The 18,368-nt window shown below is 41.6% G+C and overlaps 1 protein-coding gene across 1 annotated transcript; it reads right to left on the bottom strand.

The window, feature by feature from the left end:
• Nucleotides 1-380: 380 nt before the first annotated feature.
• On the bottom strand, nt 381-18,229 carry rnf11b (ring finger protein 11b). The gene is made up of 3 exons (XM_030433046.1): nt 17,624-18,229; nt 4,910-5,079; nt 381-3,725 (listed from the first exon to the last, which is right to left on the bottom strand). The coding sequence occupies exons 1-3, from the start codon at nt 17,744-17,746 to the stop codon at nt 3,554-3,556; spliced, it is 465 nt and encodes a 154-aa protein (XP_030288906.1). The 5' UTR covers nt 17,747-18,229; the 3' UTR covers nt 381-3,553.
• Between the last annotated feature and the right edge of the window lie 139 nt (nt 18,230-18,368).

Raw genomic sequence — 18,368 nt, forward strand, 5'->3', positions numbered from 1 at the left:
AATGTGCTTTGTTGTTCAAAAATGCCTTTAGGCTATTGTTATGGAGCTTCTATAAATAGGATGACCTCTAAAAAAAAACGGTGCCCATACACATTATGAGTGCTTGGGCATATTAAAAGAAGAGCAGAAGGAAATTGGTAATTGTAATTTATCTTATTTCATCACTTTGATGCCATATTGTGGATGTCCTACCACGTATTTGAAGTCGAAGTGACAATAACATTTTTTGATGTAATATCTAGGATAACATTATCATCACATGATGTATTTTCAGAGTCCTGTCGCTTGTAAGCCGTTCCTATTTCCGAAATAAGAAAGCCCAAAACTACATCCTTCCCTTTCTAGTGTGCACACAGGAAATAAATCACACCCACTGGCAGTTATGTTCTGTTGCAATGTCTATTTATTATTTGCCCATAGTACATAGCATATGCATATTTATACTTACAAACAAGAAAAGGTTTAACAAGCATCCAGACACATACATACAACATACATACCCCATTCACATATGAGCAAACCTTGATGTTCAATCCTGAACTGAAAGCAGAAAGTCCACCCCAAAGCAGCATTCACTTCCTCACTCATATGAGTCCGAACATTTTCAATAAATAAGTCTCTGCCAGGATTCAAAGAGAGACCCAGAGAGAAGTCTGTCTGGCCTGCGATGAAGTAAGGGTTTGTGCAGCTGTTTCATTGTTGGTGAATATCAGACCATCAGCGGTGACACCCATGAGTCATTTTCCTGGGATGTGAGCACATTTATAACCAGAAGTGTCAGCACAATGTTTGCTGCCCACAAAGTGCCCCACTGATCAAGGTTTACATAGCTTTGTGGATTCCATTCTTTATAACTAAACTGTTCTGTGGAATTTTGGCAGATATAAACACGCATACACAACGACTGGTTTAACATTTTTTAACCAGTCCCCACCCAGCCTTTAACTGGCTCCAGACTGAGATCAAAACTCTGCAAAAATGTCCTTTGTGTCCAAACCTGCTCCCCTGTTGGAGAGTGCTGATTTTAGCCGTGGGGAGACCGGCTGCGCAGTCCTCCAGAACTTCTTTGGAAGACAGCCAGTTGATGTGAGAGAAATCCAAACACCACACTACACTGATAATTCATTAATTAGCTTTGTGATAATGCTCTGGACAAACCTCCTGTATTCTTGATGACAGGACATGTACAATGACAGCTCGGCAGCAGCACTGTCTGGGTATAATCAACCCATCTTCTTGTTACTTGTCATCGACTGGACTCTGCTTCACATTTTTAGCAGCTGATACCAACCCTTTGCTCATGTGTAACCTAAGGCCATGAGGCTCCACCTTGCTGATGGTGGACAATGTACAACATAAAGAGTTACGGCGATTAAAGCACTGTGCAAAGACTAAGGTGCTTACACACACACACCCCCAACATTTCTCAAACACATACACAGAAAAGGCCATAAAGCCTAATACAAACACAAACACACACACACACACACACACAGGTATACACACAGATCAATAAAAGGCATGTTTTCAAACTGTGTCGGATCTGTATCATGCCTGCTTTATATGCAGGGGGAGCTCAAATGCGTTATAATTTCCTGCATAATTCAAAGTGTTACAGGCTCACCTACAGGCCAAAGTTACTTTGCAGGGAGGTGGAAAAGATAACTGAACAGTTGTATTTCTTTGTGCTTTAATAGTAAACAGGGTGACTCTTGTGATTTAAAAATGTGGTGAGGAGACTGTTTGGATCGAGGCCTCAATTAGATGTGAGGATAAAAAAAAAAACGTGTTCCTGTATATATTCTGTGTTAAAAAAAAGAATTCCGGCTAATATATCAATATCAGAATATTTTAACTCTCCAATATCGGTATCAGACCCAAAAATTCAGTATCGGTCGGGCTCTAATAAAAATGGATAGACAGATAAGCTTTCTAATCTGGAGATGTAAGTCAGAAACAGCTGATTCTGACAACATCAGGTAAATAAGCGTCCTCAGTCATAAACACATTCCAGACAACTCATAAACAGATTCATTCTCCACCTCCAGTGTCCTCCTGATGCTGGCACACGCCTGTGTTAACAGCTCTAACTGCAATATTTGCTTAAGATCCAGTTTTGCCATAAAACAGGATGCTCTATGAAATGAACGTTGCAAGTGCATAAATATGTAAAGCATCGCTTTATAATGCAAAGACATTAATGAGCCCAGCTTTGTGCATGTTGTTTTTGTTTCTGTCCTTGACTTGGACAATAACAGGGACGCCAAACTTGAGATTAGTTCAGTAGTTTGGTTAATGTCACCAGTAATAAATTATATTCCACTCCTGTACCACAGAGACAGCGGCTTTGATTACACATCACTGCAATTGTAATAAGAATGTAGATAACGCAGATCACATACCATTACTGAATGCATATGATCAACTCTTGTCACAAGTCTGATTAATAAGTGCAAATGTCTCTGATTTGTATCAATGGTTTGTCAACTGATCTTGTGCTTGAGCCAATAATCCTAGACCTCACTGTCATGAGGCTTGACAGCAAAAGTCTACCAGCAATCCATCACATTAGTGACTGAAGAACTCACTGTATTTCCATTGGCCGCATTTGTGTTATTGGTAAACACTGGTTCGACCGAGCCCTTGTACTGGCTGACAAAATAAAACACAGAACAGATTTCAAGAAGCCACTGGACAATCAATCGATCCACTGAGCAAACTTATTTTTTTCTCCTAAAAGATCTGTACAGACAGACGGCTGGAGGCCAAGTGCAGGCCTGTGGTGTGTCTGCAGAATGTATCTGATGTTCGCAGTCGTGAGTCCGATGTCCATCTTAAGCCGTCTTCAGATCACGTCATTTGCACGTTTGGCAGTTTTTGCAGCCTTTGTGACTGTCTGTGTGGAGACGCATCAAAGTAGCAGACAGACCATCTGAAGGGCGTTTCCTTCCCTTTGTCTTGCAGTATGACATTATAGTAATTAGGCTTCAGCAGTCCAACAAACACAGTCTGCAGCCTAATGACGGTCGTCAAACGTCCATCCTCCTGCATTCTGTCGACGTTCCTTTCAATGACAGTGATTAAATAAACAAAGTGTGTGTAGAAGCGTATATAAAAGCGGATCTTGGAAAGGTTTCTTAATCATACCAGTTAACCGTCACCCATTCCCCTTGACTTCCCCTTACGCTTGAATCCTCTCATCTGTATCCTCCTTCCCTCAATGCGGCTCCTTCCTGCTCGTCCTTAACACCGACACTGTGTTCATTCCTCCAATCCTGTCCAGCAGGCCAAATGAGGAACTTGTGTCGCACGCACATACACACATGTGAGCTCACTCACACCCACACTCACACACACACACACACTCTCTCTCACACACACACACACACACACACACACACACAAAGTTACATCGTCACTGCTTTGTATCACCCTTTAACTACTCCAGGTTACAGGTTAGAGAGATGGAAGTTGTGTGCATATTGAGTGTATGTGTGTGTGTGCGTGTGTTCAGTCTGGTCCACAGGTGTCTGTGGGCATGTGTGTTTGTCTGTCAGTTGGTCTCGTAGGAGGAAAGCAGCGCGGCGTCCACAGGCTCCATGCAGGAGGGGCAGGTGAAGGATCTCATCAGCCAGTCGTCTATACAGTCCATGTGGTAGATGTGCATGCAGGGCAGGAACCGGATTGGGTCCCCATACACAAAGTCCATCATACAGATGACACACCTGTGAAGGTGAACACAGACACTCACTATATCCATCAACTTAACAACAAACTTTTTTTTTAGAAAAAAGAAGCCTGAAAAGGCAGGAAATGCTGGACCTTACAAACATGATTTTCCGAGTCTACATAGACTTAAAGCAAAATTGTATAACCATCATGTGCAGGGATTTACACTTCCACTACAACAGGGCTACATGCATGAAGGTGTGTCTTTGACAAATGATGGCCTTGTCTTGTGTAGTTGTCAAAGGAGCAGCTGTTAATACTCTGCCTCCCCACATTACTATCAAAGAGCAGCAGTTAACAAAGCTTGATTGATTTGGGGAACCACATATTTACATTCCTATAAATTCCTTACAATAAAAGTAGTTTATACTCCATTAGTTATTTATCTAAAATGTTTTATTATACAGCAGCAAGATCATTAAAATGTTGGATTTTTACCGACAGTAAATTAACATTTCTGAGACAGGTGAAAGAGATCACAATGAGGGTGTTGCAACAGTAAAATACAGCAGATATCTGAGAGTACCAAAAGGGACACTAGAGAGAAACTAAACTTCAAACCACAAAAAATCAGTAAGAAGCCACAAAAAAGGGACGCAGAGGGTGCAGACATTGGCCCGACTGTGAAGAAGGTCCATCCTGGGCATGGACATGGCCAAAAGGTGCCAGTTGAAAAGCCCCTTTTTTATCCTCAAGGGAACTGAAAACGGTGAATGGTGCCTTTGTCATACCCACTCTGTGCCCGGAACACCTGTGAGTACACTATGTAACTTGTGTGAGCGGTTACAATCTCCCACAAGAAGTGAGTAATGCTTTGAAGCACAATTGTACACTCTACCGACTATGTTGGTGAAACTGTATTATATTTCATGCGGAAACCGCTTTCTGGTTATTGGTCTGATGTCCTCCAGCTGCTCTGCCTCAACTCTCAACTCAAGTGATTTACTGAGTTACCTGTCGAACAGATAGCCTTACTTGTTGCTAAATAAATTGCTAACTGCTGCTAACTTTGGCTGGCGAGCTCAGAAACTATGTCATCAATTATATTTTAATCCTGCTTTTAGATAGTGCATTTAGAAAATTCTAGTTAGAGTATTTTTGCAGACCTATAAACAACCCACTTATGCCCAGACTATTGCTCTAAAAAAAGATGACTTCTACTGCAGGGCTTTCTACTCACTCTCTGATCTTCTTCTCAGAGCCATCCCGTCCTGGGTCGTACACGCCCTTCGGGAGGTGCTGGATGAGTCCGATGCGCTGCGCAATGCGGACCTGCTCCTCCTCTGTCAGCTGGGTGGCCAGTCGGGCTTGGCTGGGTGTCGGGTGGTAGACAGGCACATGGATCTGCTCCTGAAGATTGACAGAGAGGAGATGACATTAAAAAAAAAACAGCTGTCTTTTGAATTGAGCCTGTAAAATAAAATTAGTATGTAGGTGTTTACAAAGAAATACTCATAACTTACAGTATACATAGGTTGGCCCCCCAAGATAAGCGTGACCAATTCGGAGAATTGTGAAACACAGTTACCATCTTCACTTCTGTTCCTAAGCTACTGACCTTTTTATTTTATTTTCACTGAACCTTTATTTTAGCAGGAAAATCCCCATTGAGATTGAGAATCTCTTTTACAAGGCACTTCGTGCCAAGACAGCGGCATAAAAAGTTTCACACAAAAGGATCAAAGCAACAACTTAAAACAAACAATATAAACATTTTCACATTAAAAAAACAAGCGACTGACTTAAACCTTGACCTTTGAGCACCAAAATCTAATCAGCTCATCCTTGGCTCAAAGTTCAACATTTTCTATGAAATTAGAAGAAATTCCCTCAGGGCATTCCTGAGAATATTGCATTCACAAGAATGTGACGGAAAAACAATCCACCCATGGCTATGGCTGACATGCGGATATAAAAAAAGAGCAAGCTGGAGGTTGGATGTCTGGTTTGTGGCAAAAAGGGCAAGATGACCTTGAACATACACAGACTAGTATTCTGAGACAGGCTTAGTGAATCTCTCTCCAATATCAAAAGCAGAAGTTACTGTTATTGTTATCACTTTCAGTGGAAGAGAAACCGGGTCTAGCAGCTTATGAATCATTAATTTGACTAGGGCCCAAACATGTTCAATTTAGTGAGAAATAGGCATTGATTTGAATACTGTAATCAATTAATCACCACCCGTCAATATAATACTGGCAATCATAAGTATGTAATTCCCTTGCTACATAATGAAAGCACTCAGTTGACTGGAAGAGTTCTTAATTTAGCACACAGTCTTATGTAAATATGTAATTATCCCTCTCATACCGAAAGGCCCACGGCACACAAACATTCACACTAACTATTGTCAATAACTGATGTAATCAATGATTAATTTCTAGCCAACAGTATTTATGTGTGCCATGTTGTGGGATTATGATCACAGTCAGTAGATGGTAGTGTTTCCCTAAATCTTGTCCAAACAGCCGCTGCAGCAGAAAGCTGCTGAACTTTCATGGTTGGTGTCATACAGGCCTGATTTATGAAACGGGATTAATCAAATAATTTCACTTGACTTTGATTCAAGTATTTTCAAGTAAAATGAAAGAATTTTATTGAAAACATTCAGAGGGAGCCAGGCTCTGGGAGTCAACCGTCAACTACTGTAACTATGAAGTCATTACAGACTGCTCAGAGCAGGAAACAACTAGTCTTTCAACTTTCCTCTTCATTTTCAGCGGTCCAACCATAACTACACATGGAGAGTTGATGCTCTCCTGCAGCAGACTTTAAAGCAGCACAAAACTCTTTGTTGCTCTACACTTTGTTCAACAGGAGTGAACCAACTGAAACTGGCCAAGAACAGTGCCTTGTTGGGGATCTTTATTATGTCTGTACGTAATGTTTACATATTGGTGCACAAAACCACATGAGTCGAAGTTTAGAGAGCACTGAAAGTATGTAGGTTTCCATCTTAGATCATAATGAGAATGAACAGAAAGAGTCATAATAATACCACACCTCAAATCTAAGCCGTATATTACACTGGAAGTATTTACCCCTAGATATTTTGAAAAACAGATACATTCTAAATGACTTGTTGGCCATGTGCATGCCTAACACCCTACCATTCCCAAATAATTGCACAAACAGAAAAAACTGAAATACAACAAACAAACAGAAATAGAAAAGTGATATAATACAAATAGAGCTGAAGCATTTAGGCGGAAAAGTAACTATTTCAACATTAACATTATTGTTCAAGTCATTTCTGACTGTTCTAAACTGTTCCAGTTTTTCAAAAGTGAGGATTTGCTGCTTTTCTCTATCTTTTGTGACAGCAATTTGATATTTACATCGAGAAAAGCAGGAATCAAGAAAATGATCTCCAACAACAAACAGCAAGAGCATCAAAGCAGCACCAACGTGCTTTAATTTCCTGCAAGAACTGGATGATCAAGTTTTCCAAGAACTGGCCGTGGTAAGACAGATTGATTGACTCACTGTTGTCTGTTCTGATCGCCGGTCCACAAGAAATAGCAAGAATATCATATACATTTGGGGGAACGCGAGTATGCATCCATTTCTCTTCTCAGTCTTGTGTAATACCACCGTCTCTAAATGTCTTTAACTTTCTATTCACTGTCCTCTCTCACTCTGCGGTCTATGACTTCCTCCCTGTATCCTGGTGCATTCTCAGTCATTACAATCTCTTGTGGTGTGACTCACAGTTCCTCCTCTACCTCACTAAGCACATACTTTTCAGCCCACTTGCTCCTACAAAGGCCCGTCCTTCATGTCAGGCAACTGGAAGGATCCAACAGCCAGGTCATGGATTAGGCTAAGTCCGCTCTAATGCCATTAAGTGAGCTCCTTCATTTACCACCTGTATATCCACAGAGATAACCTTTTGACACAAAACACCAAGTACTTGAATGAATGCAGCTGGAAACCAGACAGGCCATAGCAGTATAGCAACACATCTGTACCCTCTAATAAACACCATGTTTAATAACCGCCATTAATGATGTACCTGCACAAAAATGCATCTAAAATAATGACTAAAGCTTTGTGTCCTCGTTTTCATGATCGTGTTTTCATTAGAGGGTCATCACCTGAACATAACCGCTGTTCTACAGAGGGAGAGGGTCTGCCATGTTGCACTCCATGTTTCAACAGTAGCCCAGAGCGGACAAACCAGCACTGGTTCTATTGAGGACCTCTCCATGTTGCCTGTTTTTTTAGCATCCTCCACAGGGGAAATTACCTATCACGGGAAGCTCTTCTATTGTATGATGTCTTCTGTGACCCTGAGGAAGCTTTCCAAAGCCTGAAAAAAAAAAACCTGATGATGTCATCAGGGACATCCCAGGCTAGATCCAGGAACAGAGAGCATGCGTTACAAACTGTGGCATTCAAAAGATGTGCGTAATAACCAGATATGTACAATAAAAGTTGACGATCCAGTGTATTTGGAGCTGGTCCCATTCTAGGGTCGAAGAGTCAAGATATCTCTGCATTGGCTGCTTCAATTTGGACCATTCTGTCTCTCATATATTCTGTCCCAGCTATTTAGGGAATATGCAACTGAATTGCCGACCAAAAGCAGATCCCTGCCATTGTTTTGAACAAAGAGTCCAGGTCAGCATCATCTGGCAATTAAGTTTACCCTGGAACAACTTTCCTGCAACCTATCCCACAACCTGGCCAGTCAAGTACAGTGCACACTCCTGGTGAATTACTTTGTAAAGAGCAGACACCATTTCTGTTGATTAGCTTGCAATTAAGGCTACACAATTAATCGCAATATTAACAAAATTGCAACATGGCCAAGGTCAATAGTGGTAGTTGTAGCTGACTGGTACGGACATGTAACATCGACACTTTTAAACCTGGCAAAGGGATGTTCTGGACACGTGTCCGACAGGGCCATACCTGTCGCGATGTTTCCCTGTGGATTTCATCATATGCCAATTCCGTAGCCATGGCCCGACTCTAGTAGGCTTGTAATCAAAAGCTTCATTGCTATATCGTTTTATGATGATATGGCACAAAATTTGTTCCTGGTTTTAACGGCTGAATTACAGTACAGTGATGTCATTATCTGAACCTACTACTGCTCTACGTGTTCAAATACTTGCCTTTAACATCATATCAGCATTACTGATGATTTTTTAGCAAAAATCTTATTGTGCTAATATTTTGTATGGACAGTCATCCTTGAAATACAGTCTCAATATCACTATCAAGCCTTTAGGTAACAAAATACTGGAATATGTGACTAAGATTAAGAAGTGCTTTTGAGGAGATTTGAGGAGATTGAGGACAATAATATCGCAAAGTATTGCAATATTATTTTAGGGCAATATCGCACAGCTCTACATAACGACACATTATTTTTTACTTTAGCACGCACGATGGAAACGAAACACTTTTAAAAACTTAAAAGTTATTCTCATTTAATTCTTGAAAAGTAAAACAGAAAAGAGATGTCTGTGCTACGTAGCAGTCAGCCTCTCGGCAACACAGCATTTTAAGCCATGAGTCAGCATAACTTCAGTAGATGAGGCTGTCTGCTGCTCCTCTGACAGCCTCTCCTTTCGCTCATCTCAAAAACAGACAGCAGCAGGAATAAAAAGCTATGGACAGGGCCTCACAGGGGGGCAGCAGCTGTGCTCTGTGTGAGTGTTTAACTGTGCAGTGGTCAGCAGTGTAATTGTTGTCATATGCCTTGCCCTTCCTTCATACATGGCATGTCAGCTGGGCTGTGACAACTGTCCATTGTGTGACCTCAGGTTGACCAGAAGGACAGCGGTCATAGAGATGGAGAGGGGGACACAGGGAGTAGGCGAGGCGAAAGTGGGACTGGGGGGGAGGTAGCAAAGTGCAGAGCCTGGTTTTCTCTGCCAAGCACACTGCAGGCTGCCAAAATTGTCCGCCTGCCAGGTCCAGACTGCTAATGGTGTGCGGGAAGGAAGGTGAAGAATGTAGGACAAATGAAAGCAGACGCCATACCTGCCAACTCTAGTCTGTGAATATATCGCCCTATAACCCTATACCATAATTTCATAGAGTGATATTAAAAGACAGATAGATATATTCTAATGTATATGTTTTTCAAGCAATTAAACGCCAGTATCTAAATTTTACATCATGAAAAGAATCTTGAATTGCGAACACGGTGAGGGAGTGTGCGTGTTGAGGAGCCATCACTGCCAGGTAGACCTTCAATAAGAAGAAGAGGAAGGATAAAACAACTCCAGTCTGCAGATTGGAAAGAAAGAGAACAAACAAGTGAGGCAGGAGGTGAATGCCAATGAGGAGGAAAGTCTCACACCGAGTTGGGTGAAATTTCGGACATGTTTCGTCCATTAACAGCAGCCAACTGTTGGAGGCCGAGGGCTTGAGCGGCCCCGGGGATGAGTGACACACATTGGGCAGGCTCGTTTCCGCACGCACGCTCACTTCTGCCTCTGGGTTGGGATAGCTAGGTGCAACCACACACCCACACACACACACACACTTTTATCACAATAAAATCCAAAGTTTAATTGGAGAAAAATGAGTAACGATAGTTGGCAGATACGGCAGACGCACAGAGCTAAAGCAAAAGAAGGTAGAGTGGGGGAGCGGAGGTAACACATACGATACATTTCGTTTGATAGTAGAACCACACCCCTTTCACTTGCAACATCACCAATTAAATTATCAAGGCAAGGTCCTGGTTTTTGACATTCAGAAAGACTGATTTCCTATATTGATACAATTAACAATGTCACCACAATTTTATGACTGATGCAGTCAGATTTGGCAACTTTTTCTACTCGCTGAAGAGCTATAACATGTTGGAAAATAACACAACAGCTGCACAGTGAGGAATATATGCATGGCTGCCTAACTGAATCTTTCTTGACAGTTGAACAACAACTGTGTTGCCACCACTGTTTGTAATTTTGTAATTCCCTTCGTCATCTCAATGATTTAGGAACTTGATGCTGTCAAAATTCAAGCGTCTGTTTTCTGTAAATGAGTAAACAGTTAGCAGCCACTTTTTAAGCCTGCAGACTGTTAGCATGTGAGGCTAAAAGGAAAATATTTTGGGTAGAATATCACGAAAAGCCTTCGCAGGGTAAATACATTGCTTCGAACCAACAGCTTTCCTCATGTGCTTTCTAGAGATAAGGTCACTTTGAACTGTAATAAAAACTGCAAGATTTAGCCTCTTGCATGTGTTCGTATTCTGGGAATATTACTGCTTTATTCCCACTCAAGTCATGATGTAACATTTTACAAAATTGGCAGACTGCCACTGTCGGAAAACAATTTCAAACCATCGCTGTCGGCTGTGCCCACATAATGCCGACATACCAGAGCAGCCAGAGCTTTTGTGAATGTGGGAAAGGGGCTTCAGAGAGGCAGCGTGATGACTGGGCAAAATTCCTGTTTTGAACACATGCTTCAAATACAGCAATACAAAAAATGCATTCGTATTGTCATGGTTCTCGTTATATGCTCCGTTTTTGTCTGCAAATCTTCCAAATCTCAATCTTATCCAGAACAGGAAACTTCTACTTGCCAAATGTCATGTTATCTTTTGTGAAACCTAAGCAGCGTCATGTGCAAAGGAAGAGACCCCAGAAACATGAAGCGTTAGCAGGCTCTGAAATCTTAACCCTTTGTCTAGAGACGGCAAAGTAACAATATCTTTGAACAAGACCTGGGGACACCTGCAAACAATACAGGCCAGCATGCACTCAGCTGATCACTCCAACATGCAGATGCAACAATGGGAGAAGGATGGACATAAGCATCACAGGATGTGTTTGTTGATGCGATAACAGCGCAGGCTGATCGTGTGTTGGTAATAGTATGCATGTATCGCATGACTTCATCAGCCTGGTAAAGCAGGAAGTTTGGGCGTTGAAGTATTAACAGTAGTTCAATAAAAGTTTGTAAAGTCAATATATTTCATTTATTTACAATCTTAACAACAGCCATAAGTTAAGACAGCCTGCAAAACTTTATACAAGCCCTCAGCCTATCACTTAGGCATGAGTAAATAATAACATAATGACCAAAACCGCTGGGACCCAACTGACTTTATGTGCTTGTGCGTCCTGGTCCTTGTGTTGAGTACTAAGACCAGCAGCCTCTATGCAACTTTGTGTCTGGCAAAACCCACAGACTGTGTCACTGACCTGCAGCACAATGGCTTGTTTGTCAGCACCACCTCCAAAATGCTTCTGCTACCATATTAGGACAAGACGCTTGGTAATCTGTCACAAGGGGCTGCCTTAGAAGGCTAAAAAATCAACTCCACGTCTGCTTTAAGTGACATAGTCACACCTGTGGTGAAGTCAGATTCACTTGGGTTGAACTTATCACCTCGATATGTTACTCATCTGGACATCTGAGGAAGTCCCATTCTTTTCCTGCCTTCTCTGACTACGGCATAACCAACAAGAATGACTTGAAAAACCCTCACAGATTTGCTCTTAATAACCTAGTGAGAGCATTTCACTCTTGTAATTCACTTTAAGTTCTGGTCCACTTCTTGTTTACACTGACTTATTACAAACAAACCGACAGTTGCAAACATCATATATACCTTATTCAGGTTGCCAGTTGAGTTATTGATTGGATCCTTATTCATCCTTATGACAAAATAACTTATCAATATATCAAATTAACCGCGCACCTAATGTTACACATCAGATTGTTTGTCACACAGAGAAGTGATCCTTGTAAACTGTTTGGAAAAGGGCAGAAAATTACCTGGGAGGTGACTACTAGGTATCTACTACAGTCAAGGGTGTTTACCCCCTACTCTACTGAACCATCTGAAAGGGGACTTGGCCCTTGAGCAGAGCTGCAGGCACTTGTTTGACATGTTTGAGATCCTTTTTCACCCTCTGGGCCTCATGTTCACACAAAAGTGAAAGAAAAAAAAACTGAAGCATATTATCAAGTTCAGCTTCATGCAAACACACAAAAAAAGTGAACCATTTCTTTTAAGTGGGCTAGGTGTTCCAGCCAAGAAGGTTTGATTATAAAGCTAGCTGACAGCAGCATAAAGACTGTTGTGAAAACCGAAACTGATCATGAAAAACTCCTGTACAACTGCTACCATCTCTGGGGCTTTCAAGGGAAACAGGGGCATTACAAGCCATACCAGGAGGTGAAATGCCTGCACACGCTCTCTCTCTTTCAAATGCAAACACACAGGGGTGCCTTATCTCTGGTTGCCCAGTCCCACAGCAATGAGTCAGCACTCGTCTCACCAGCTGCTTTCCAAATCACCACACTCAACACACAGCGTGTGTTGCGCGCACACACACACACACACACACACACACACACACACACACACACACACACACACACACACACACACACACACACACACACACACACACACACTCACACACAGAGTCTAAATATTAGGAGCACAGACCGAACCGCACCTACCTCTGCCTTTTAGCCTCCACAATTGATACGAAACAAACATGAGCATAACTCACACACATACTCGTTCACTTTGAAAACATTTTGACAAGACATTTAATGGCCCACCAGCCTAAGTGGTTGGCTCAGAGGGCTGATCTCATCCACTTAGCTTTCAACATCCACCCATGCATTTATCCCATGTCTATGCGAACCTTATTAATATGGACTGCAATATTCTGATAATAATCTAATTAAGACTGCTGTATCAACAGCGTCAGACTTCCATATCAATATCTTTTATGCTCAAATTAACTCAAGCTAGGTCACAGCTGACTGAGAGTCCAAGTACATACCATGGTAGCGACTTGTCAATCACAGCTAAACGGCTAATCACAGCTAAACGATCATTTTGTGCTTAGCGGTCCCATGCAGAGCTAAATAGACATTAAATCTATTTAACTCAAAACGTGCTGTATTGAAGAAGACATGAAACTAGCGATTGTGACCATAAACTTGTTAAGAAATTGTTCACTGAGACGATAGATCATGTGAGAAGTCGGGTAATTTTCTCATAAGCTTATATACAATCTGACTGCTTCTGGCTTTAATGGAGGTGCTATGCTACATAGAAAGAGTGTGAACAATAAAACGTGCCACCTTTTGTGCCTATAGCCACGAAATGCAATAGACAGTTACTGTGATGGTATAAAAAGTATTTTCCCTCCCATACTGACTGTCACGTCTGATTCAAACATCATGGAAGTGTCAACATGAGCCAAAAGAAAATTACCTAAAAAATGGTATACATGTAAATCATAAAATTTGGCTTACTAAGAGTAAGGTCAACATCCAGATTATGGCAGTCATTGTAAAATGTCTATTAAGATTTCTGTGAACGGTAGCCCTTGTTTTGTTCGACCCATGACTTAAGTTAGCCTTCAGCCTTGCAGATGCCATTCTCGGCATTGCCTCTTATGGCCAGGAAATTACTCAAACAGCACTGAAGCAGCCTCTGGCTGGGTGGTGGACGGACTACAGATGCTGGAATTCACCCTACTCTGATTCATCGCTGACTGTGGATTCCCAGGAAACACAGTCTGATTGGTGTCAATGTGATGGAGAACTTAAGTTTGGCAGATGTTGACCAACCTCAGGGCAAGTGTCTGAAGATTGGCATGCAGCTTAACTGTCAATGTGCACAAAAATCAATGTGTCTGAGCCTCCAGTCAACAGGAATGTTCAGTGTCATTAAACATTATTTAATGCACTGTCTCCAACAATTGTTCAACAATTAGTTCAATGCTTTACACTTTACGTTGATATAATTTCCACCCAGGAATGATAGTTCTGGCAAAGTGAGTCAGAAATCCTCTATACCCGCTCCCTAAATGCTCGGTGAGCTACCTTAGTGTTATCTCTTTCAGTTGGCAGCTTCAGGTAAGATTACAACAGAAACCAACCATGATAATATGTTCAGGCCTAAATCCTGGCTGACATATAAAATACATAGGGCAAATAACTCACAAAAAATCCTTACCTTGTTCAATAAAATAGATTACATCAAGTTAATTATTCTAGGAATTTATGGTATTTCAAATTAAATGAAAGGAGGATTTCCAAAGAAAAATCCTCTTTTGTTTGTCACAAGACAACAAGACAAAGATGCACTCATCCCATTTCCCTTTCTGTCATGTTTTTTTGGGCTGTAAAAACAATACTGGGTTTCATCCATCTTTGTCTTTCTTCAGAGTTTATTTTCTGCAACTTAAGCCCCGGCGAAGCTAATGTTATCTTTGTTTTGGATTTCACTGTTGAGATTTCCGGCATCATGCTTTTCACCATGACCAGCAAACTTCACTCTCAGACCTCCAGCGCAGTGAGTAAACTTGCATTTGCATAGTCTTGAGGACTTTAAGAAAATGCCAAATTCAATTTCAAATCGAGTATAGCGGAGCCTTTAGTCCTTCTTCTAACACACACAGCACTTCCAAAGTGTGTTAAGCTGAACTGAGAGCACACAAAAATGTGTTCTGTGTTCTCGGGGAGGGTTCAGACGGTGAAGGTGCTGATTACTGTGGTCACCAGGGAGAAAAGAGCTGGCAGGTCTGAAAGAGCCCTTTATAAGTAGGTTTTAACTAGTTAGTTAACCCTCTTGTGAAACTCTGTCGGTACAAACAAACTACGTGGAGACTTTCTCAACACAACTGAAGGATTAGTCAGAGCACCTCCATGGAAACTGCGCAATGTGTGTGTCATTTTTTACACTAAAGCTCCTTTATCGTACCAGAGCTGGCTGCTTTGGCCTAATTACACACTGTTGTATGCCAGACATGACATACTTGTAGCAACCTGGACAAGGATGCATAACAAGGGCACCAGCCCCTATTCAGATATTATCTGTGACTGACTCAGATGCAGGCCGCGCATGAGTGACATCACACTGATAATAAATGACAGAGATTATGAATCAGAATTTGTAACTGTCTCGTCTCTGTGGTGCAACCAGGAAGTTTTATGTTTGCGTGAACTGACCTAGCCCCAGTTTATGCCTATCGTCTATAAGAATACATTTGGGTTAAAAAAACATTTTTTAATGGAGCAGATGATTTGAATATTTTTTCATCTAGATTGTTATAGGAGTCTTTGAGGATTTTGAAAATACCATTAGAACAACAGGACGTGTTTTAAAACAACCCTCTGTTTTGTTCAAACATCGCTGGTTAATCATTTTTGACCCTGGTGTCTGCTAATACATGAGAGGGACAAACTGGGGAGAGAACTGACCCTTGGTCCAAAATGAGTGTTCAACCAGCAGGACACCGCAAGCAGCACTAAAGACTAGTAATTGGACATTACTTTTTGTATTGTATTTTTTCTATATCTCTTACCAGTCTCTCAGAGCATGTGTAGTAAAACTGACCCAATACATGATTACTGTACTCTCCAAAGAGCAACAATGCTGTCAATGTTATTATGCTACATACACACGTTGTGAGGGAATATGTCACCCAATGGCAACAACATAACTCTGTTCTATGTGCATTTTTAATGGGTTTTAAAATTGTTGGTAGCAGATATTCATTGTTGGTTTTTGGTCTTTTGAAGAAACTAGTGCAGTGTCCATTTACAAACACGCTGTTCTTCACAGATCATCTGATAATGTGAGGTGTTTGCAGATTCAGTCTGAAGCCCCCGAACTACTCACAGGCTCATCGGGGCCACCCCTGACTATCAAACATGTTTGATCTGTTTATAGTTTGACATATTGACGATTACACAAAATATAAGAACCACACTGACTTCACCTAATAATGGTGATGAGTGAGGTCTATAAAGAACCAATAAATACCATGGTGCCAACTCATAACATGTCAACATTAATAGGTGTTGTTCAACTTTCATTTTTTACATCTATTTTCATATATTTAATCAAATCTAGCATTAGGTTTCAAGACAATCAATGTCAAATATTGCTTTTCAAATGACAGACAACAACAGACAAAGACTGTGGGCAAATTTTCCACTTTATGCTTTCAACTGTGCTGTAAATGGTTAACAAGAAGACTGTAAACTTGGTTACAGAACATTTAATCTGAAATGTAGAATTAAGTAACCTTCTACAATAAGAGCTCTCATGCCATACTGACCGGAGATCTCCTTCAGTTTCCCATGCTTTAAAAAAACACTTATCTTAAATCTACAGATAAGGCTGAGCTTAACCCAGTAACAGGCAAACTCTGCCAATGCCTTACATAACGCATACCAGCTGCCTCTCAACATAGAGAAACACACAAGAGAAGGGTTACACCATGAATCATATTTACAGCTACAGCATGACCTGGTCTGTTTGTAGATGATCTAATTCAGGAAATAAGGACAGCAGACAAACAAAGTTGCTGCCCTGGAGGAGGTCAGTGAAAGACGAAGCTGAGAAAGTTATGAGAGTTGCCCTTTTAATGGAGAACTGAAGTTTGGCTTCAGGTCCATTAAATTACAGTTTATACTGTTAAAGTGAGCGACAGGCAATAATAGACATCTGTGTGTCTTACTTTAACCCCACTTGCTATGAGCCAATATTACATGGCTGAGTGTGTTTGATGAAGGAGATCGCAAGAGATGTCATATCAGGATGAATCATAAAGTGACTTCAGGGAAATGGTAGACAGAGACAGATACAGGAGACCTTCGGATAACAAAGCGGATTAGTGCCAAAGCCATGACGGGACGGGGTCAGTGGGGTGATGTTGTGGAACGGTAAACAGCTGATTCAGCCTCGCATATGTTTGATCTAACACCAGTTTCTTAATGTCTTCTCCTGTCAATAAAATTAGCAAACTGGACAAGACATGCCACACATCGCCTTGACATTTAAACTTCAGGCGTTTAATGAATTTGGTTAACCTTATATGAGAAAAACCCAATGGCGTGTAGTCTTACTTTGGTTCATATACCTGGTCAAAGTTACCTGATAGGGGGGCGGTGGCTCCTGGTCGGGGTCAGCGCCGTCGCCGTAGCTGGCCCGGTCAGACTGAGACTCATGTAGCAGTGAGATATCATCCGAGGTCGGAGATTTCAGACAGTTTCCCATCTCCTTCCTCTTCGGTCAAACTCTCCCCTGTCTCGGCGTCGCTTTGCAAACGTTTACAACTGTGGGAGTTCACGGGCCACTTTCACACCAAAATGTCAGTGGATGAGAAGGGTGTCGAGAGGGCGTTTTTCCATACACAGCTGATGAATCTCCTCTCCCAGACGACGGGAGGGCTGCTCAGCTCAACAACAACAAAACATCTCAGCTAGCAGCTAGCCACACAAAGAGCGAGCCTGCTAAAGCCAGCTAGCACTCGCAGGGGAGCATCTACTCGGTTGGCTGGAAATTCACGAATGAAACAACCTCGCAGAATGTTATATTCGCAGGCACAATCGAGCGAAGAAAATAATGATATCCCTCATTTAAAATGACAAAGCTAACCGCAGTTTTCCTTACTGAAACCTCCCTGGCTGTCAGGGACTTTCCAGTGTGCAGCTGCCCGAATAGCGACAAAAGCTGTAATGTAATGTAGCAACACGAAGCACCGCCCCCTCATAAAATAGGACCAATGAGCCGCCATCCCCATCCAGGAAGCGCTTACCCACAGCCAATCAAATTCGTGATCACATTACCCTTCGCTAGAAACGTAAACACAGAGTGGAAATCGAGAAATTAGTGTTTG

This window comes from Sparus aurata, chromosome 11 (genome assembly GCF_900880675.1).
Source record: "Sparus aurata chromosome 11, fSpaAur1.1, whole genome shotgun sequence".
Classification (NCBI taxonomy): domain Eukaryota; kingdom Metazoa; phylum Chordata; class Actinopteri; order Spariformes; family Sparidae; genus Sparus; species Sparus aurata.